Genomic DNA, 16,595 nt, shown 5'->3' on the forward strand with positions numbered 1-16,595 from the left:
ATGAGTTAGTGACACTAGTGTATCTATACAGATAGCTCACTAGTAATAGTTATCTTTGAATTACAAAAAATCAGATTTCAATAAACGGAAACAGCTTTTCACATTTGGAAATCAGTCTGTTAGTACAGTATGTGACTCATAGCTCTCTCTTACTCTCTTTTCCTTTTGTTCCTAGCAGCCGGATGGTACCAGATGATTACTTGGTATTGTGTAGTTCGCCTGGTGAACATGTAAAAATATACTGCAGAGGAACACTATTTTGAAGTATTACAGGCCAAAGACAGGTGTCATTTTTACATACTGTAGCAGTAATGGCTACTCACTCATGATGTATATTTCTTAATGGCAGTTGTAATGCTTTTCTTGAGAAAATACTCTTTCTTTGTTATGCCAGGCAGAGAGATGACTGAGGAGGGAATGGATATCCATTAGAAACTTCCTACCTTATGGAAATTATAACTGTGGCAGTCATTCATTGCGTATCTGCAAGGAAATCTTTGTCCACATCAGTTCAATGGGAGAAGGACTCTATCCCAAACTTATATGGACCACAGTTTCAGGTGTGAATTTGAGATGGGCTCTCCACCTGGACTTTTCAGATATTCAACACCTGTCAGGACAAAGCTCTTTGTATGATAAAGAACAAGAGCTTCTTGCTTTTAGAGGCAATTCTTGCAGCATACAGCTATTTTATCATATTTAAAAATACTTCACTTTCCTAAGGAAATAATGCCATCATGTCAGAAGAAAGACTGTTTGCTCTGTATCTTGACATCATGGATCTTGGCTGTAGTGTAACTGATTCAAAGAAACGCAATTGATATAACCCTGTGCATGTGTGTGCTTTAAACAGTTTAATAAGAGACCAACTTGTACAATCCGGAGTTGCAGTCCTGAGAGGAAATGTTCAGCTGCTGGAACTTTATTAGCCAAACTGTTTGCCTTTTTTTATATTTTTCCAGTGCTGCATGAAAACACAGAAATCTGATACTACAGGTAGTTCTCTAGCAGATAATTTTGAATGATGGGCTAGATATGATCAGGGTCTAGGGCCTGAATTGCATGTGGTTTCATGTTATCCTACATTGAGCTGTACTGGAGATTATCTTGGGTATGGCACTGTGTGAATAAAGGAAAGAGCTCCTGACACCAAGTTAGGAGATTTTGCTTTCATGTTGGGCTCCAGTTCTAAGACCTCTACCCTTCCACTTGATGCACTGTAGATGCAGACAAAAACATTTAGAATAGTGCTAAATAACTGAGGGGAGAGAACTACATATGCTTTTATTCTTGTTTATAGCTCTCTGTCTTATAAGATGGATAATTGACACTGAATTATGAAAAGAACATCTATCTAGGAAAGTTGCATTACTTTTCTGTGCTCTCTTTCCATAATAAAAATTTTTTGGGGAATTTTCTAGCCAATATAAGTGCTTTGTGCACTTCCTGGTGCTTTCTGCTGTTTAGAGTTTAATGTACTACTGGGTCAAATCTTTGCTGGACAATATTTTTTACTTAAGCAGGAAATGACCAAATAGAGAGAATGTGACTCAACAATAGTACAACGCCAAGGTCAGTATTTTTTCTGCCAGATTTGACCTTGCAGTAGTCAAAGTTACTGGCATATTGTTCTACACTGATAACAGGATGCTGTGAGAGGCATAAATAGAGAATGAGCACAGAGTAATGTGAAAGGACACTTCAGCATGTGTCTTGAAGGACCTTGCCAGCTAGTTCAGACCACTCACATATAAATTGAAATGGTTGTTTCTGGTAACTAGTCTGACTCAACAATAAACTTGCACATTGTGTCTTATTGCTGGTTGAGAAAAAAAGTTTATTTTGAAAACATATTTAAAGAAGGCAAAACCTGTCAATAGCTTCATGTAGCTAATGTAGCTTCAAAATTAAGTTTTGGATGGCTATTGTTTTTTCTTTAATTTTCTATTGTTTTACTACAGTTGATTCTTAAATATCAAGACTGAATATTTAAGGATTGATGGCTTGTAAATTCCCAACAGTCTGACTCAGTTTTGCTGTGGTTAAACTTTAAAAGAAAAAAAAAATGGATTGAAACCATCATCTCACAGCTAGGGCAACTCTTGCAAAAGACAATGAAATCTGTGAGTGTTCAGCCTCTCTGGGAGTGAGCACAGAGTCTCACACAAAGAGAGATATTTTGCCTGCTGTGCAAGAGGAGCCATGCTTCTACTTTTTATTTTTCTTTGGGCTTCTCTCCTCTCTCTCCTCTCTCCTCTCTTCTCTTTTTTCTTTTATATAAAAAATGCATTAAAAAGTGTTTTCTTTTCCCCCCTTTTCCTTCTTTTTCCCCTGATGTTGATGGGTTTAGGGAATGTTTTATTGCTATTTCATCTTATTGATCTTTCTATGCCAGAAGGAAATTCATCTGGAATGACTTGGTAATATGGATATTGATTAAATAGACTGGCTAGAGGATACAGCCGTACACAACAGCTTTTTCTGATGACAGTAATGTCATAGGAAATTCCTTAAAATGCTTTCAGAGTTAGGGGGTTGTTTTTCTGACAGTGGCTTTTAGGTATGACTTACCTCAACATATTCTTTATCAAGAGAATAGCACACCAGCCTTTAGGCAGTAAGTTGTTTGCTAATAAAATCTTCAGAGAGTCTATTGTTCCTGGGCCTATTTTTGGACTGTCAAGGCCTACAACTTCTATGTAACACCTTGATGGTGTTACCATCTGTGTTTTTCCTTTATGCAGAGAAAGAGAGTGGTGAGAACAAGGAGACACAGCACTGGGAGAGAGGAGCTTGATTCACAGTTTTTCTTAAAAGAAAAGAATACAGATATCCTAATACTGATTTGTGGTTTTACTTCTGACATTTACTCTTAAGACCATAGTATAGAAAACAGAAATAAATGCATCCCAATGATCTTCTACATATAAAAGCCTTCTTTCAGACTGAACAAGATCTCCAAGCTTAGACAGCAGTTCTTTAGGCAGGAGAAAAGACCTTGCTTCCATGAGAAAATCTTTTGACCAACCTACCGCAGAGTATCTGTCTGTGCCTCCTTAGACTGCATATGTGTCCCTCTCCTACAAAGAAGAGTGATTTTTGTTATATAAATACATACTTTGGCATGGACTTCAGTGTGAATTTGCTCAGTGCTTATATGCCTCTCTGAAATATCACTTCAGGAACAAAAACCTTTTAGAAAGAAAACCCTAGTGGGGATTTTTCTGCCATGTGACACAGTGGTCTTGGTTCTCTTCCCTGGGGACTTATTGCTGCCGATGAGTGCGTTAGGCTCTCACCCTGTACATGCAAAAAGCAGGCCCCGTCATCATCTAGCAGCCCTTCAGAGTCTCTGTGTATGTCCCCACTGTCAGCCAGTTGTCTTGGTATCGGTGACAGACTCTCAAGTGTTACTCAGACTTTTCTTGGGTAATCTTCCTTTATTTTGAATTAAGCATTTTCTTAGATTTTTCAGGCAGATGCCCACTGTGGTCTCTGGAGAGAACCAGTTCAGACAGCAGGATTGCAGAGTACAGGGAGAAATTTCCTGAAAAATTTCAACTTCTAGACAGTCAGTGCCTCTCACAAGTCATGCTTGGAATCAGGATATCAGAAGATGAAGCAGATTGTGTTTGAAATTGGTAGCAAATGGAGGAAGTTTTAGGGAGCTTCATATCAACACTACTTTATTTGTGTAAAATTATTGAAGACCTGGTATTATGGCAGTTGAGGTTTTTATCAGTCTCTCAGCTGCAGTTCCAAATACTATCCTTTGGATCTCTGTCCAGGTCTTTTACTGATGGCCTTTTTCTCCTTGTTCTAGGTTTATATGGGCAACTTCAGACTTTCTGCCCTCCACATCATGCTGATGCTCAGAAGAATGTACAACATGGTGTTTCTTGCAATATGGTTCCTCCTTTTGAAGACTGCTTAGCTCCCACATCAGCGGGCCAGGCAGGGCTTGGCCTTTTCCATCGAACTTTTTCAGGTCATTCTGGTATCACAGGTAAATGACAGCTGGTGACTTCGTGGATGACTGTGTACAGTTTGTGAACGTTGAGCTGCTTGAGCTATGTGAGTGGATGTGCCTGGGATGTCTCATGACAGACTTGACTCTTTGACTCAAAAAGAGGAGATGGTTTTCAGACCTTTGTGGAGTGGTTGGCATGGGGAGGCAGGCAGTCACCATGGGTGACAGCAACAATTGGCTTGTGTATAAACTGTACTCTGTTGAGGGCTTCTCAAGGTTCTAACCTGTGGGGGTCAAACACTCTCTAGCTTGTGTATTTGCTTTGAAATGCAGTCCATTGAGCCCTGTGTGATATTTCTGCAGCCACTCCACTTCACTGCATGTGTTGTGGCAGGGACCTGAGATGATTCAAACCACTGATTTTGCTTTTGTGTATGTTTGGGTTTTATCAGTCTTGAATTTAATTTTTTCACATTTCCATGACAAGAACTGCCTGGGTGTGCGCTTTCTGTGTGCACTTAACTTAGTCTCTGCCCAGATGCAAAACACCTCAGAGGCTTGTATGCTGCTCTGGAAAGGAGAAAGTTCCCTCTGTGCAAGGATCAGTACAAGACAGTGAACCTAATCTTAAGGCCTAAGCACAACTAAGCACCAAGTCTTTTACTGTCCTTCCACACAGGATGAATTCACTTAACATTTATTGTTCTTTGAAATCCCTTTTAATCCTTGGTCCTTCAGTAGTGCATTGCAAAGCCAATGCACCTGTAATTTCAAAGAGGCATCTCACAGTATGTAAACCTGTTATCCAAAAGGTGGCAGTTTTTATGCAAACAGTTACTCTCGTGTTTACTACCACTGCTTGTAGAAGGTAGTAATTTCTGTGCCAGGGTCTGCTTTACAGCAGTTTGTTCTACAATATTTTATTGTCTTTTATCATGAGTTCAGTATGATGAAATTTGTTAAGTAAGCATGAAGTTTATTTTTAAAATTATCACAATTTTAACACCCATTATATGGAGAAGTGTTAGTTGTGATGAAATCTACTGTACATCAGACTCGATTCTGACAGAACTGAAAATTCCTCCCTTGGTAAGCAGTAAGTTATGTAATTAATTTCAAATGTATGTTGGCTTGTTTGTTTTGTTTGTGTATTTGATTTAAAACCATTTCCAGCTCTATGTATAAGTATTAGGACATATTCCATGATATAGCTATCCTAGTTAATTAACTGGTTTTTGGGTTTTTTCCCTAGTGTATGACTTTCCAGCAGGGTCCATAGGTATCTTTGGTGATTCAGCTTGCAGCACGCCAGAGGACAGCAGTTTTCTACAAGTAAATGCAGTGGATCGTCGTTCTAGCCAGCTTTCTTCCGTGTACACTGAAGGCTAAAGTAATATAAATCTAGTTACAAGAACTTCATTCCATTTCAACTTGCCCTTCTTGTATTTCTCCACAAAATGTTTCTCTCCGTGAAACTGCCACGTATGTATGGGGATATGACTGGATATACATACATAATGGAGAGGAAAAAAGCAATCACTGAGAATTCTTCATTTAATCAAGCTCCAACTGAGAAGGGGAATGTTTGGAGAAAGCAAGCTTTGCCAAAACCTTAGCAATTGTTTCTTTTCTTCTCATCTGTGGCACAGCAACTCTATTTTTTTATTATTTCTTCTTTGCAATTTCTCAAAGGGAATTCAGAGACCAAATAAGAAAACTGCTTGTTAGCTGCAATCCTTTCAAGCTGAATGGGTGCACTTACTGAAGAACAAAGCTTTAGAAAATACGTTTTTCAAAAGAGGAAAAGAAGTAAAACTAGAGCATACTACAAACCATTTCAAAGGCATACAGCTTTTTGCACAACCTGTTTGCATGTGATGCTTCCGAAGGTAAACACACACCAGTATCCAGAAGGGAGAGAAATTAGACATATAAGTTTGCACTCCCCATTGGACGTGGTGATGTGGCTTCTTTTTGGAGTCAAAGATCATTGGTACTGGATTTCTTACAGGCCTCGAGTTATGTGTCTCTTCCTTCCCTCTGTATTTTAAGCCATACAATATGGCTGTTGCTGTTTTTCCAATATTCATTCCAACCCAATGCTTTAAGCATGAATAAGAAGGGTTCAACACACGAGAATTTACATAGACTTTGTCTCTATTTAGCACAGATGCCAGATAAGAATAAGTACATTTTAACTTTCTGTTGCCTTTTAATTATATTGTAGAGCTTTATTGCTGTACATGCTATAGTATTCTGTAGGGAGGTTTAAAACACTGCGTAGGAAAGATTCTTCCTTAAATTCTACAGATTTTTTTAAAAAACAATTTGTATTGATTCAATTAAATTTTTATTGCCCTAATATTTTCTATAACACATTTTCAGAAAGAACTGCTCTTAGGTGTGCTGTGTTCCCTGTGCTTACTTAGAGGTAAAGCTGAACTGGTTTGGTGGTTTTGATTTTCCTACTCAGTGTCAGGCTCTAGTCCTTGAATTTAGTCCAGGATGAAAGCAAATGTGTTGCCCTTCATGAAAGGTACCAAGATTATGAGTTAAATCCAGTATTTTGCAGTGAAGACATGCCATCACTGTGATCCTGTGTACCTTGGAAACAACTCTTACATTATGCAGAACTGAGTATTTACGTGATTAATTCCTGTTCATCTATTTTGTAGACTTCTTAACTGTGTAGTGTGCATCTTAACATTCTCATGACCTGATACAGTAAGGACAGAAATTCAGTTTGTTCTTACAGGCTAGTCCGCAACTATGCTTCTGAAATCACTCTTCTGGAAAGATGAACATTAAAAAAATGTTTATACAAACTCTTTTTTTTATGCAAAAATTTTTTGAGTTTTTCAGTGCATTTGGCTCAGATTCATAATTTGCTATTATGTTGAATAGGTGAATTTATGTCCAGATGTTTATAAACACTGGCAATCTTTTGAGGTTTTTATTCATTAAATATATTCTTATGTGCAGGCGTATGTGCTTAAATGTTTAATGGAGAGATTTTTGTCCAATTAATGTGTAGAGTATATGGATAAACCATGCACATAAATGAACTACAATAAGAAGTAGTGTGACTAAAATACAGATAACTCTGTGCTGAGTTCTTCCCCCTTTTATTCTGCTTCTCACATCACAGGTGAAGGTGTCCCCCTGCTCCAGCTTGCAATACTAGGTCCACATGTTATAATATGCAGTTTGCATTCAGTTAAATGACATCAGGCATCCCTTACAAAGGACACACAGTCCTTTGGCATTAGCGTATGATCTGGCCCAGTGCATTGACCACAAGTTTCACTTTTTAATTAAGCTTTAATTTTGTGCTATCTTAAAGCCCATTATGCATTCACTGCACAAGCATAAGTTGATTCAGCAGGAATAATTAGTCACAATGAACACTTCAATTTCAAATGTGTGGGACTGTGTTTTGTTCCACCAAAGTCAGCAAGAGCAGAATCAGGCTCATTGTGGACGTATGTGTGTACATACATGTGTACATACATATTTTGTACATACAAATCCTTCAAGGTTCTTTTAACCATGTGGTTGTTCAGAATTTGTCCATTGCTGTGCACAAAACTGAAATATTGTTGCTGTCTTCAGATCTGTAATACCCTGACTTTTAAACCTTTTGAAATATTTTTCTAGTATCTGAATGTACAAGCTGTTCAGTAGAGTGGGGGATTTTACATTTTGAAACTTCCTGACCAAAGGAAAAGTGGGGGTACAGAATTCAAAAAGGGCATTCATAATTTGGGGCTTCATCAGTTACATTTAAAAAAGGAAACTTCTGCAAGTTGTTAATTCATTATTTCGCACATATATAATATATATATATTCACAGCTTTCCATGAGCCTTAATCCTAAAAAGAAGGAGTTATAGTTACATCAAGCACATGAGAGTGGGCTACCAGTCTGTAAAAAGGTATGCCTATGTTTACTTCTCTTTCAGAGACAGAGAGAATTCGTCACAATTATTTCATTATTCTCTTTGAAACCAGACTGACTTCAGGGCATCAACTTAATCACTGATTTTATCTCAAGTATTTTAGATATTTAATTAGGGAATTGTGTTTGTCACATGTTACAATGAAAAAGGTGCTTGGGAAAATACATAAAGTAATGCCAGTTACTGAGTTATCTTCAAATACTTGTGCCTTAGTGATTTTTATGTTGTTATTCTAATTGCTGGATTGTTAACTTTCTAAAGGGATTCGTATCTAGAAGATGAAGTTGTTTTAGACAATGGACATGAAATAATATTAGCATGAAATTATTTACAATCATCCTTTTATACAATTCACTTGTTTTCAGACTCAATGATCTATTTATATCTGCATTAGAAATGGATCTACACTGGAGTTTAAAATACAGTTTGAAAGTGCATATGTACATGTGGGAGTGTATGAGTGTATGTGTTTATTTGGATCTCCCTTTCTATGTATATATACACACAAGCATATAAGCATTATGGTTTAATAATACCAGGTGCTGAAGTATTGCAGTGCTAAAACCATCTGTCAATCTGTCACATTGTATTTTGTTTTCAGCTTTCTTTGAAGAGGTGTGAATGAGTATAAAAATTATATTTTAACTGTTTATTCCCTGTTTTCCTTGTGTAATTTTATAGCAGACTTTTTTAAACAGCACTTTTTTGTTCTTTGTATGGAATTTTGTTGTTAGTTTGTTTTGTTGGTTTGGGTTTTTCTAATATATATTTTCTAGAAGCAGGTAAAGCAAACAAAAATTACCATTTAAAATTAGCTGAGGGGGCTTGTATTTAAGAAAAAAAAATTCCTTTTATTCTGTACAGAAAGCAGCATCTTGTGTAATATTTTTTACACAAAGCACTTTGGTAAGGAGAGAAAGTGGGATTATGTTTTTCCTAAACCTTACAAAGTAATCTACATATTTATACACACTTACATATACACATATGATCTTAATTTGCCATACTGCATATCTGGCTGATAGTTGCTCTAAAGAAATACCTGTTGCATGTCATGAAAAAAAAAAATCAAAAGAATTAGTTACACTTTTTGCTCTGCTAGTATGTATAATTTTATGATTTTTTTACAGTTACTTTTCATACAATCATAAGTTATTTTTGTCCTGTTTGATAAAGTTCTGTTTTATGTAAAAAGTAAAGTGAAATGTGTATGTGGATGGTACAAAATAAAACCTGAAAACTGTAACTCTGTTATATTACCTGCAGAATATCTTGTTGAGAGATACCTTTAAAGAAGACTGCTCCAGTCATTGTCCTTCACCATAAAACTACTAGTGTTTGCATCGTTCATATAATTAGAAACAGAAACGGGGAAAAAAAACCCTCAGAGATTTCTTCTAAAAAACTCTTGGGTTAGATTTTTAAGTCTGGATTTAATTATTGTTATAGTGAGGCTAGAGACAGAGATACAGATAAATGAATGCTTCAGTGGGTGTTTACACCCTGGGTGGAGACACAAATAAAAGAAGAAAATTTAATTACATTTTTGTGTTGTGATAATTTTTGATTTTTAATTGGTTTCTTTGTTCGTGTGGTTCAACAGTAAAACATATAAAGGCATTTTGCTTTTTTGTCTGATTATTGTTTCTAACATACTCAAACACACTATTTCAGAGTATTTAATGTATGAAAAAGAACATTTTTTTAAACTGTGCATTAGACAAAATACAAACAAAAGATAGAGACAGAAGTTGATGCATGTTTATGTCCATATTGTCCAAAACACATCCTAAGAATCCAACATGCTTAGGAAATAAGAGGTTACCTTCTCCCATATGCATAAATTGGACTAGAAATCTAAGGAAAAAACACAAATTAATAAATTAACTAAGCTCAGAGGAATGCTGTGTTAGCATTGCAAACAGACCTTTGAAAATAATGGTCCTAGCTGATTTTACTGTGAAATTAGCATGGCTGGCTCTGGGTCAACCATGAGCAGATAAAAACTGTTAAGGCCACAATCACTGACAGGTGTACATGTGAGCTTTGTAGAGCTTTACTAAAAATAAACTTTGCCCAGTGTGATCTTATTTGCACTGCATCTTAGTTGCTGTAGGAAACTTGCACCATGGTTTAGCAAATATTGTTAGTGAATCCTGCAAGCAACCATAAAGAACTGAGAGTTGCTGAATTGAAGTGTTTCAGAATTCAGTTCTTCTTTTTTGATGGAGAGAGAGAGCCCTTCAAATGAGAAGTCTACAAGTTCCCTATGCAATGGAGAGTAACATGGTTCAAAATACTTCAAAGCCATGTGCTCTTTTTGTGTGCCTGAGGTATAACACTTTTTCATGATGTCCAGCAAACTATCCTATAGCAAAACTGTGAAATGGAGTAAAAAAGTTATGTGACAGGTATATTCCCCTGAAGAACATAATTTCTGCATGAAGGTTGTCTGAATTTTTCCTTGATAAAGTGTTTGTGTTTGGGGTTTCCTATTTTAGGGGGAAAAAATTTTGAAACCTAAGAAAGTCTCACAAGATGAAAATTTTTGCAGGTATTTAGTTAGAGGAATTCCCCCATGCAGCTGTGCTAAAGCCACAATGTATTCCTGAATTTATACCAGCTCTGTCCTAATGGAAAATATTTCAATAAAGCTTGATATATACCTATGTCCTTCAATAAGAGAAGAAAATAATAAACATAATTATTCCATTCTGAATATTAATCTATTCGTATATCCTAATTATACTAATTACATGACACCTTGTATTTGAAGTTAAGAGTGAGAATGTCTAAATGAAAACACAACTGTCCATTTTCCTCAGCTGTGATTCTCAGGAAAATGCTTCTTCATATTCAGACTTGCTGTTTCCTACCTTGGATCACTTTATAACTCCAAATAACATCACATGTGTTTTGAATTACCTGATTTTTAAACTGTGTCTGTTGTCCACTGTAAATAAGCTCCCTCAAGAAGCAGTTTTAAAAAGTCTCTCCCATAATGGACAGTCTTAAAGTGGACAACTTCTGTATGTCTGTATATACTCACTCGCTGCAATATACAACCACAAGAAACAGAATGGTAGAATTAATCTTACAGATTGAAAACTGTTAACTTTTTAAGGTTGCTGTGTATCTTTTCTCTACCTTCCTTGAAACTATAATATTCTCATTTAAAAGCTAAGTATGAAAAATCATTCTAGCACATCTTCCCATGCCATTTATAGATTTACAACCAAAGTAAATTTACCCAGCAGTCAGTATCATTAATGATTCACGAATGAGATGGGTTAATTCAGTGAACTGTAACAAAGAATGCCTTTCTATGTGTCTCGTTAAAAGTTCCAACATGATTTGTTATAATTATAACTAGAAAACGCAAACCTTATGCATGGCTGCAACTAGGTACACAGAATAAAGCATTACAAGTAAATCTAGGTAGACAGAAGAAAATATAACCGTTTCCTCAATGTAATAGATCTTTCCCTTTTGACCGAAAATGTACTTGAACCTGCCAGTCAGTGGGCACATTCCAAGCTTGGCTGCATGTAAATCAGACAGCTTCAGCTATTCCAGGAATGGACATAGTGAGGTTGATTAAGCTCATGAAAAGCAGGGTGACCTGGCCTCATTTTCTGAAAATTCCAGCTTAAATCTGTTGGAAAAACAAGCCCCAAAGTTGCTGCTGCAACTGTGGCTGATATATTTCCAATCACAACTAGACTGGCAGCATTGTGATTTCACCTGTTAACCCATCACTTAGCATAGCACACAGTTGTAAGTAAGCTGTACCTATCTTGGGCTGGAGGAAGAGGAAGGATACTTTGCTTTAATGGAAGTTAAATTAGTAGTACTGAGTGAAGAAAGTTAAAGCAGTTTAACTGGACTAGCTTATACATCAAAGAAGTGGCAATAGTGTTAGATGGCACCATTATTGCACTAAACCTTTATTCATGATCAATTTGACTTTCGAACCAATGAGGAATCAGAATATTTCTCAAAAAAATTTTTACTCTGGAAGTTTAAAATCTTAGGAGGCCACATTTTTTGCCAACCCTTCTGTAGAAGCCAGAGAATGTTGTAGAGTTCCAATGCCAATTTTCTCTTTTGTGACTTTGTTAGGACAGTCCACAAAAGCATTGAATAGGGGAGCAGTTTTGTCATCTAGATATGTACAGAATAGAAACTCTATTCAAATTTTTAATTTTAGGGAACCTGCTAAAATACAATCTGCACAAAACAGAATTGTGCAGATTTACTCAATCAGAATTACTCAAGCCGAAGCTGAACCAATGTGTATAATAGGGTAAGTTTACCCAATTAATGGAAATGTTGCTTAAAAGTTGAATAGGAAAGGAAAGAATGGCATTCAAATCCACTGTGGTACTCTTACTTGTTGCTATACTTTTTTTTACTTCTTGCAGTTGTGTGTCTCAATTATTCAAGAGCCTGTTTCACTGTAGAGACTGCTAAGTGCAGAATTTTTGCTGGCTGTTGGGCTTTTCATGTTGGTGGGCCTTCTTCATTGAAACTTCTTGCTGTACACAGTAGGTTTTGCTGAGCAAACCTACTTTGAATAAAGGTGGAGGCAGTTGTATGTAGCTAAAAGGAACTCATGTAACAGTAGCTTCATTACTTTAAACTTTCTTCTTTGATCCCTAACCCCAACATGACAATCAATGAGGCTACGCTCAATGGCTCAAAGGACTAAAAGAATTGATCATGCCAATCCCCCTGTCCTTCTTTTTACATCATTATGTGACCTCCAACAGGACATTTATCATACAGGAACAGCTGAAACCAAACCGTTTGGTCTGATGAGTTTTTCATACCTTACTGATGGAGTTGTTACTTTCACTGTATGAATTATGGCCTTTTGCAAGACTACTGGTCAAGTCATCGAATACAATGAACAGTGTCAGCAGAGAAACAAGAACCTTAAGGGAAATGGTAACTAAAAGTGATCTTCATGCTCCTTTGGACCAAGGGATCACCACTCTTGGGTCTGCTGGTCATGCAGACTGGAGCACTCTGATGGCAAAAGGTTTACTGAAGCAACTGGAGACCACCATGGCCGAGGGCTGACCACAGCCTGTGTATCTCCCAAACATTCTTTCTGCAAAGATCAGTGATTTTGGTGGCTCTTTGCTGCCTGAGAGTCCCACCCCAGGAAAGATCCTCAAGCAGCTGGCCAGCTGCATTTCACACTGGGCTTGGTTATTGCGCAACACCAAAGGTGCTGGATGTAATTCTGTCCACCTGTACTAGAGAAAAACTGAAGCAGAAACCTAGTATTTGGATTTTTTTTCCCAATGAATGCAACAGATTGCATCAAATTAATTCCCATTGGGTAGTCTAACATGGCTTTAGGATATTCTTTTATATAATCAATACTAAGAAAGGAGAGGGGAAAAGTACTTTTTCTCTTCTGCTGTTCTCTTTTCTTTGCTATCTTTTCTCCTCTGTTGTTCAGAAGATCTTCCTGACAAAGAACACTAAACATTTTACTCATTTTAGGGCTGCTCAAATGTAAATGAGGGTAAACTCACCCCTATTTGTTTGCAGAAAAAGGTAAGTAGGGTAACTGAATGTTGCCCTAAGTTGTATGTCTTGCTTGAGAATCATACTCACGTCTAAATTTGAATTGAATTTTGGGTTCAAAAGCAAAAAAGAAGTCAGAAATATGTTCAGGAAACAGATCACTGAAGGAAATATGACTTGAAAAGGGAAGAATAAGAACAGTCATAGTACAACATAATACAATATACCTCTAAACTGTATGAGGTATATATGTACAGAGACATGGCAGGGACACAGAGGAGCTGATAAAAGCTTTTTTCTTTCAAAGATCTCAAGGCTGTTTCCTAAACAAGATGAGACTGCACCATTAACCTTAATTTGGAGTTGTAGTTGCCAGTAATACTTGTAGGACTATCAGTTACATATTTTCAGTCTAGGTCAAGCCATTGCAAACATCATCAGAAATAGAAACCACTACTTACTGGAAGACTTAGGTTGCTTATAACCTGGAAAACCTCCCAGTGGTGGGGTTTTACCTTCTAACTTTGTCTTACCTTTATGCTTGCTTTGCTTGAGAGCCTTATTCCAATTCCATGTAAACCCTTGAGCAGGTTCTCAATGGCACTTTACTATATGTACCTGTTAATAGCAAGTTGCCATCTACTACCATTTTGGCATAGCAGAGTTGTACATCCACTCTTCTCTGACATAGCCAACTGCACAAACTATACCACAAAGGAGAATTTTGCATTCACTAGTTCCTATTCTTTTATTCCTCTTGCATTTTATACCAGGTATGTAGTCTTCCTTGGTATTTCTGTGGCAGTTACTGAATACCCTGAGAGTCATTTGTCAAGGCCACTCTATATGGAAAGTAGAGAAAATCTCACCCCAAATCAAGAAGAACCTCCATCATCCTCTCTTCCAGTTTTTTGTTGGAGTGGGGGATAGTAGAAAAGTCTATAAAAGAGTGACATAGAAATGTCAACATTAATTCAGGCCCTGTTTGCACTGAAGTGAACAAGGAGTGATTCTCCTAAAATCTATAGTGAGAAAATATGTAATGAACATGAATACCAAATCAAGCCTAGTAAGAGCCACACTAAGAGCTCATCTAAATTTCATATACTTGGGTTTTGGTGGAGAGAAAAAGTAAAAAAATCTGCTTCTTTTACTTCTCAGAGCTGCTACTTCTAAACTATGTGTGGGTCTCTAAAATGTTGGAATTAATCCTGTAGCCTTACCTCATTCCACAGGCATTTAACAAAGGAAGTATTCTTGAATGCTGAGTTTCAACTAATTATCAGAAGTGGGTGAGAGAAAAAGGGGACAAAGAGCACCTGACATGATGGCACGTTAATAGTTCACCCAGACGTCTGGGATAACATATGTTTTCTGTACTACATTTCATGAACTCCAGAAATAGGCTTTTACTTCTCAACAAAGGTGATGGAGAACTTGATGGAAAAAGGCAGCTAATAAGTGTGTCACCTGTTTGTACATCATTTAGCCTGCCTAAGTGTGTAAAGTCTTGTTGATATAGGGTTGTATTTTATATGCAAGAATCGAGAGATTCTTTGCTTCGCTGAGTCTCCTTCCAGCCTCCAGTAATTAATCCTGGAAATTGTACCTGGGAATTCCAAACATGCATCTTTTGCAGTAACAAAATCTAATGGGGTGCAAAGACACTCCAGAAACAACAAAAGAGTGAAAAAGGATACTACATTTCTCTGAGAGGTCGCATTCTTAATGAATTACCTGCATAGTATAATTGTGATATATGCATGCCATATCTTGAAAAAAAAAATTGAAAAGCAGGATCAAGTTATGCCCCAGACTTGATTCAGAGCAAAGATGACCCCCTTTGTGGGTCTGCATTTTCTAAGTGAGGATACATTGGAAGGACACATTGCCCAGATTACCTTCTGGACTCACTGTCTTTCTATAAGGTTGTCACCATCAAGCAACTCTAGAAGTAACAAAGCCATCTTCTGTGATTTACTTGTGGTACCACAAGGTTAGAAGCTGAGGAAAACTCAGGGATGTTGATGAGCATAACTCCTCTTCAGCAAAAGTAAGTAAATTTTGTTATGGAATAACATGTTGAAACAGTAAGACGTGCTATCTAAAATGCAGTAGTTGAGTGAAACAACCATAAGGCTTTATCCCATGCTTCTGCCTGCAGCAAGAGGAGAGCACTGATAAAAATAACAGTGGGTTCTGCTTAGGCTCTGCATTTGCTGAAGGATCCAGGCCCCATACCTGGCTGTTCCCTTGGGGTCATGGGCTTCTAGAATACTCTCAAGAATGTCAGGAAGAGTCTCTTCAGCTGTTTTTGAACTCCAGGGTCCCTTTGTTCTATAAAACAACTTTAAAGCATCCATAACAAAGAACAAAAGTCCCCTGTAAGCTGATGCTGGCCACTGAGTTACTTTAATACCATTCTGAAAGCAAGAAGTGAAATTAGCAAGAGGCATGTTTCCAGCAGCAGAGCAGCTGCAAGCATCTGTTTGTTCTACTGTTCAACATAGATTTTATTAATTTACATAAACCCAAGAAAAATTGTGTGCACATCAACAAAACAGAGGATAAGGCCTCTCTTTGTTTCACAACAGCCCTGATAACACATGCGACAGTAGCACAAGTAAAAATATACAAATTTTTAAAAAATACAATCTTATGGCAACGCAAATAACCTTGCTGAGTCATACGATTCCAAGAAATTGTGCCACCACTCCTATGACTGCTGATGTGCCTCATCCAGCTGGTATGTGATCTTTCTAAATATGCTGACCTTCTCAGTCCTCAGTCCTACTGCTTGACAATGGTTTGACTTCATTTCTCTGTGTTTGATAGTTCTGGTTTTGAGCTAAGTTACTCTAATTTTGAAGTGGTGTCACTTTCTTTCCATGGAATTAAATTTATGCTTTCATTGGGAAGATGTGGAATGCTTGCGTTTAGCAGAAATGTGTTGTGTGCTTTATCGATGTTTGAAAGATTGCACTATAAAAAGATTTGGCAAATTAATATGGTGCCTATTTGTACTGATCAGCTTTCAATACAAGGGAAAGTACCTTCAAATTTCAGGAGATATCTTAAAATGAGCTCACAGGATTTTTTTCCTTTCTTTGTGAAGCTGATGTACTG

At 37.1% G+C, this 16,595-nt stretch overlaps 1 protein-coding gene across 1 annotated transcript in view; it reads left to right on the forward strand.

The window, feature by feature from the left end:
- GLIS3 (GLIS family zinc finger 3) overlaps positions 1 to 6,878 on the forward strand; it is a 150,711-nt gene extending 143,833 nt beyond the window's left edge. Inside the window, 2 exon segments of the mRNA XM_018070251.2 lie at positions 3,824 to 4,006; positions 5,223 to 6,878. Coding sequence (XP_017925740.2) covers positions 3,824 to 4,006; positions 5,223 to 5,359 — 320 coding nt within the window. The 3' untranslated portion in view covers positions 5,360 to 6,878.
- The last annotated feature ends 9,717 nt before the right edge of the window (positions 6,879 to 16,595 follow it).

Source organism: Manacus vitellinus, unplaced genomic scaffold (genome assembly GCF_001715985.3).
Source record: "Manacus vitellinus isolate BGI_N305 unplaced genomic scaffold, ASM171598v3 scaffold_18_pilon, whole genome shotgun sequence".
Classification (NCBI taxonomy): domain Eukaryota; kingdom Metazoa; phylum Chordata; class Aves; order Passeriformes; family Pipridae; genus Manacus; species Manacus vitellinus.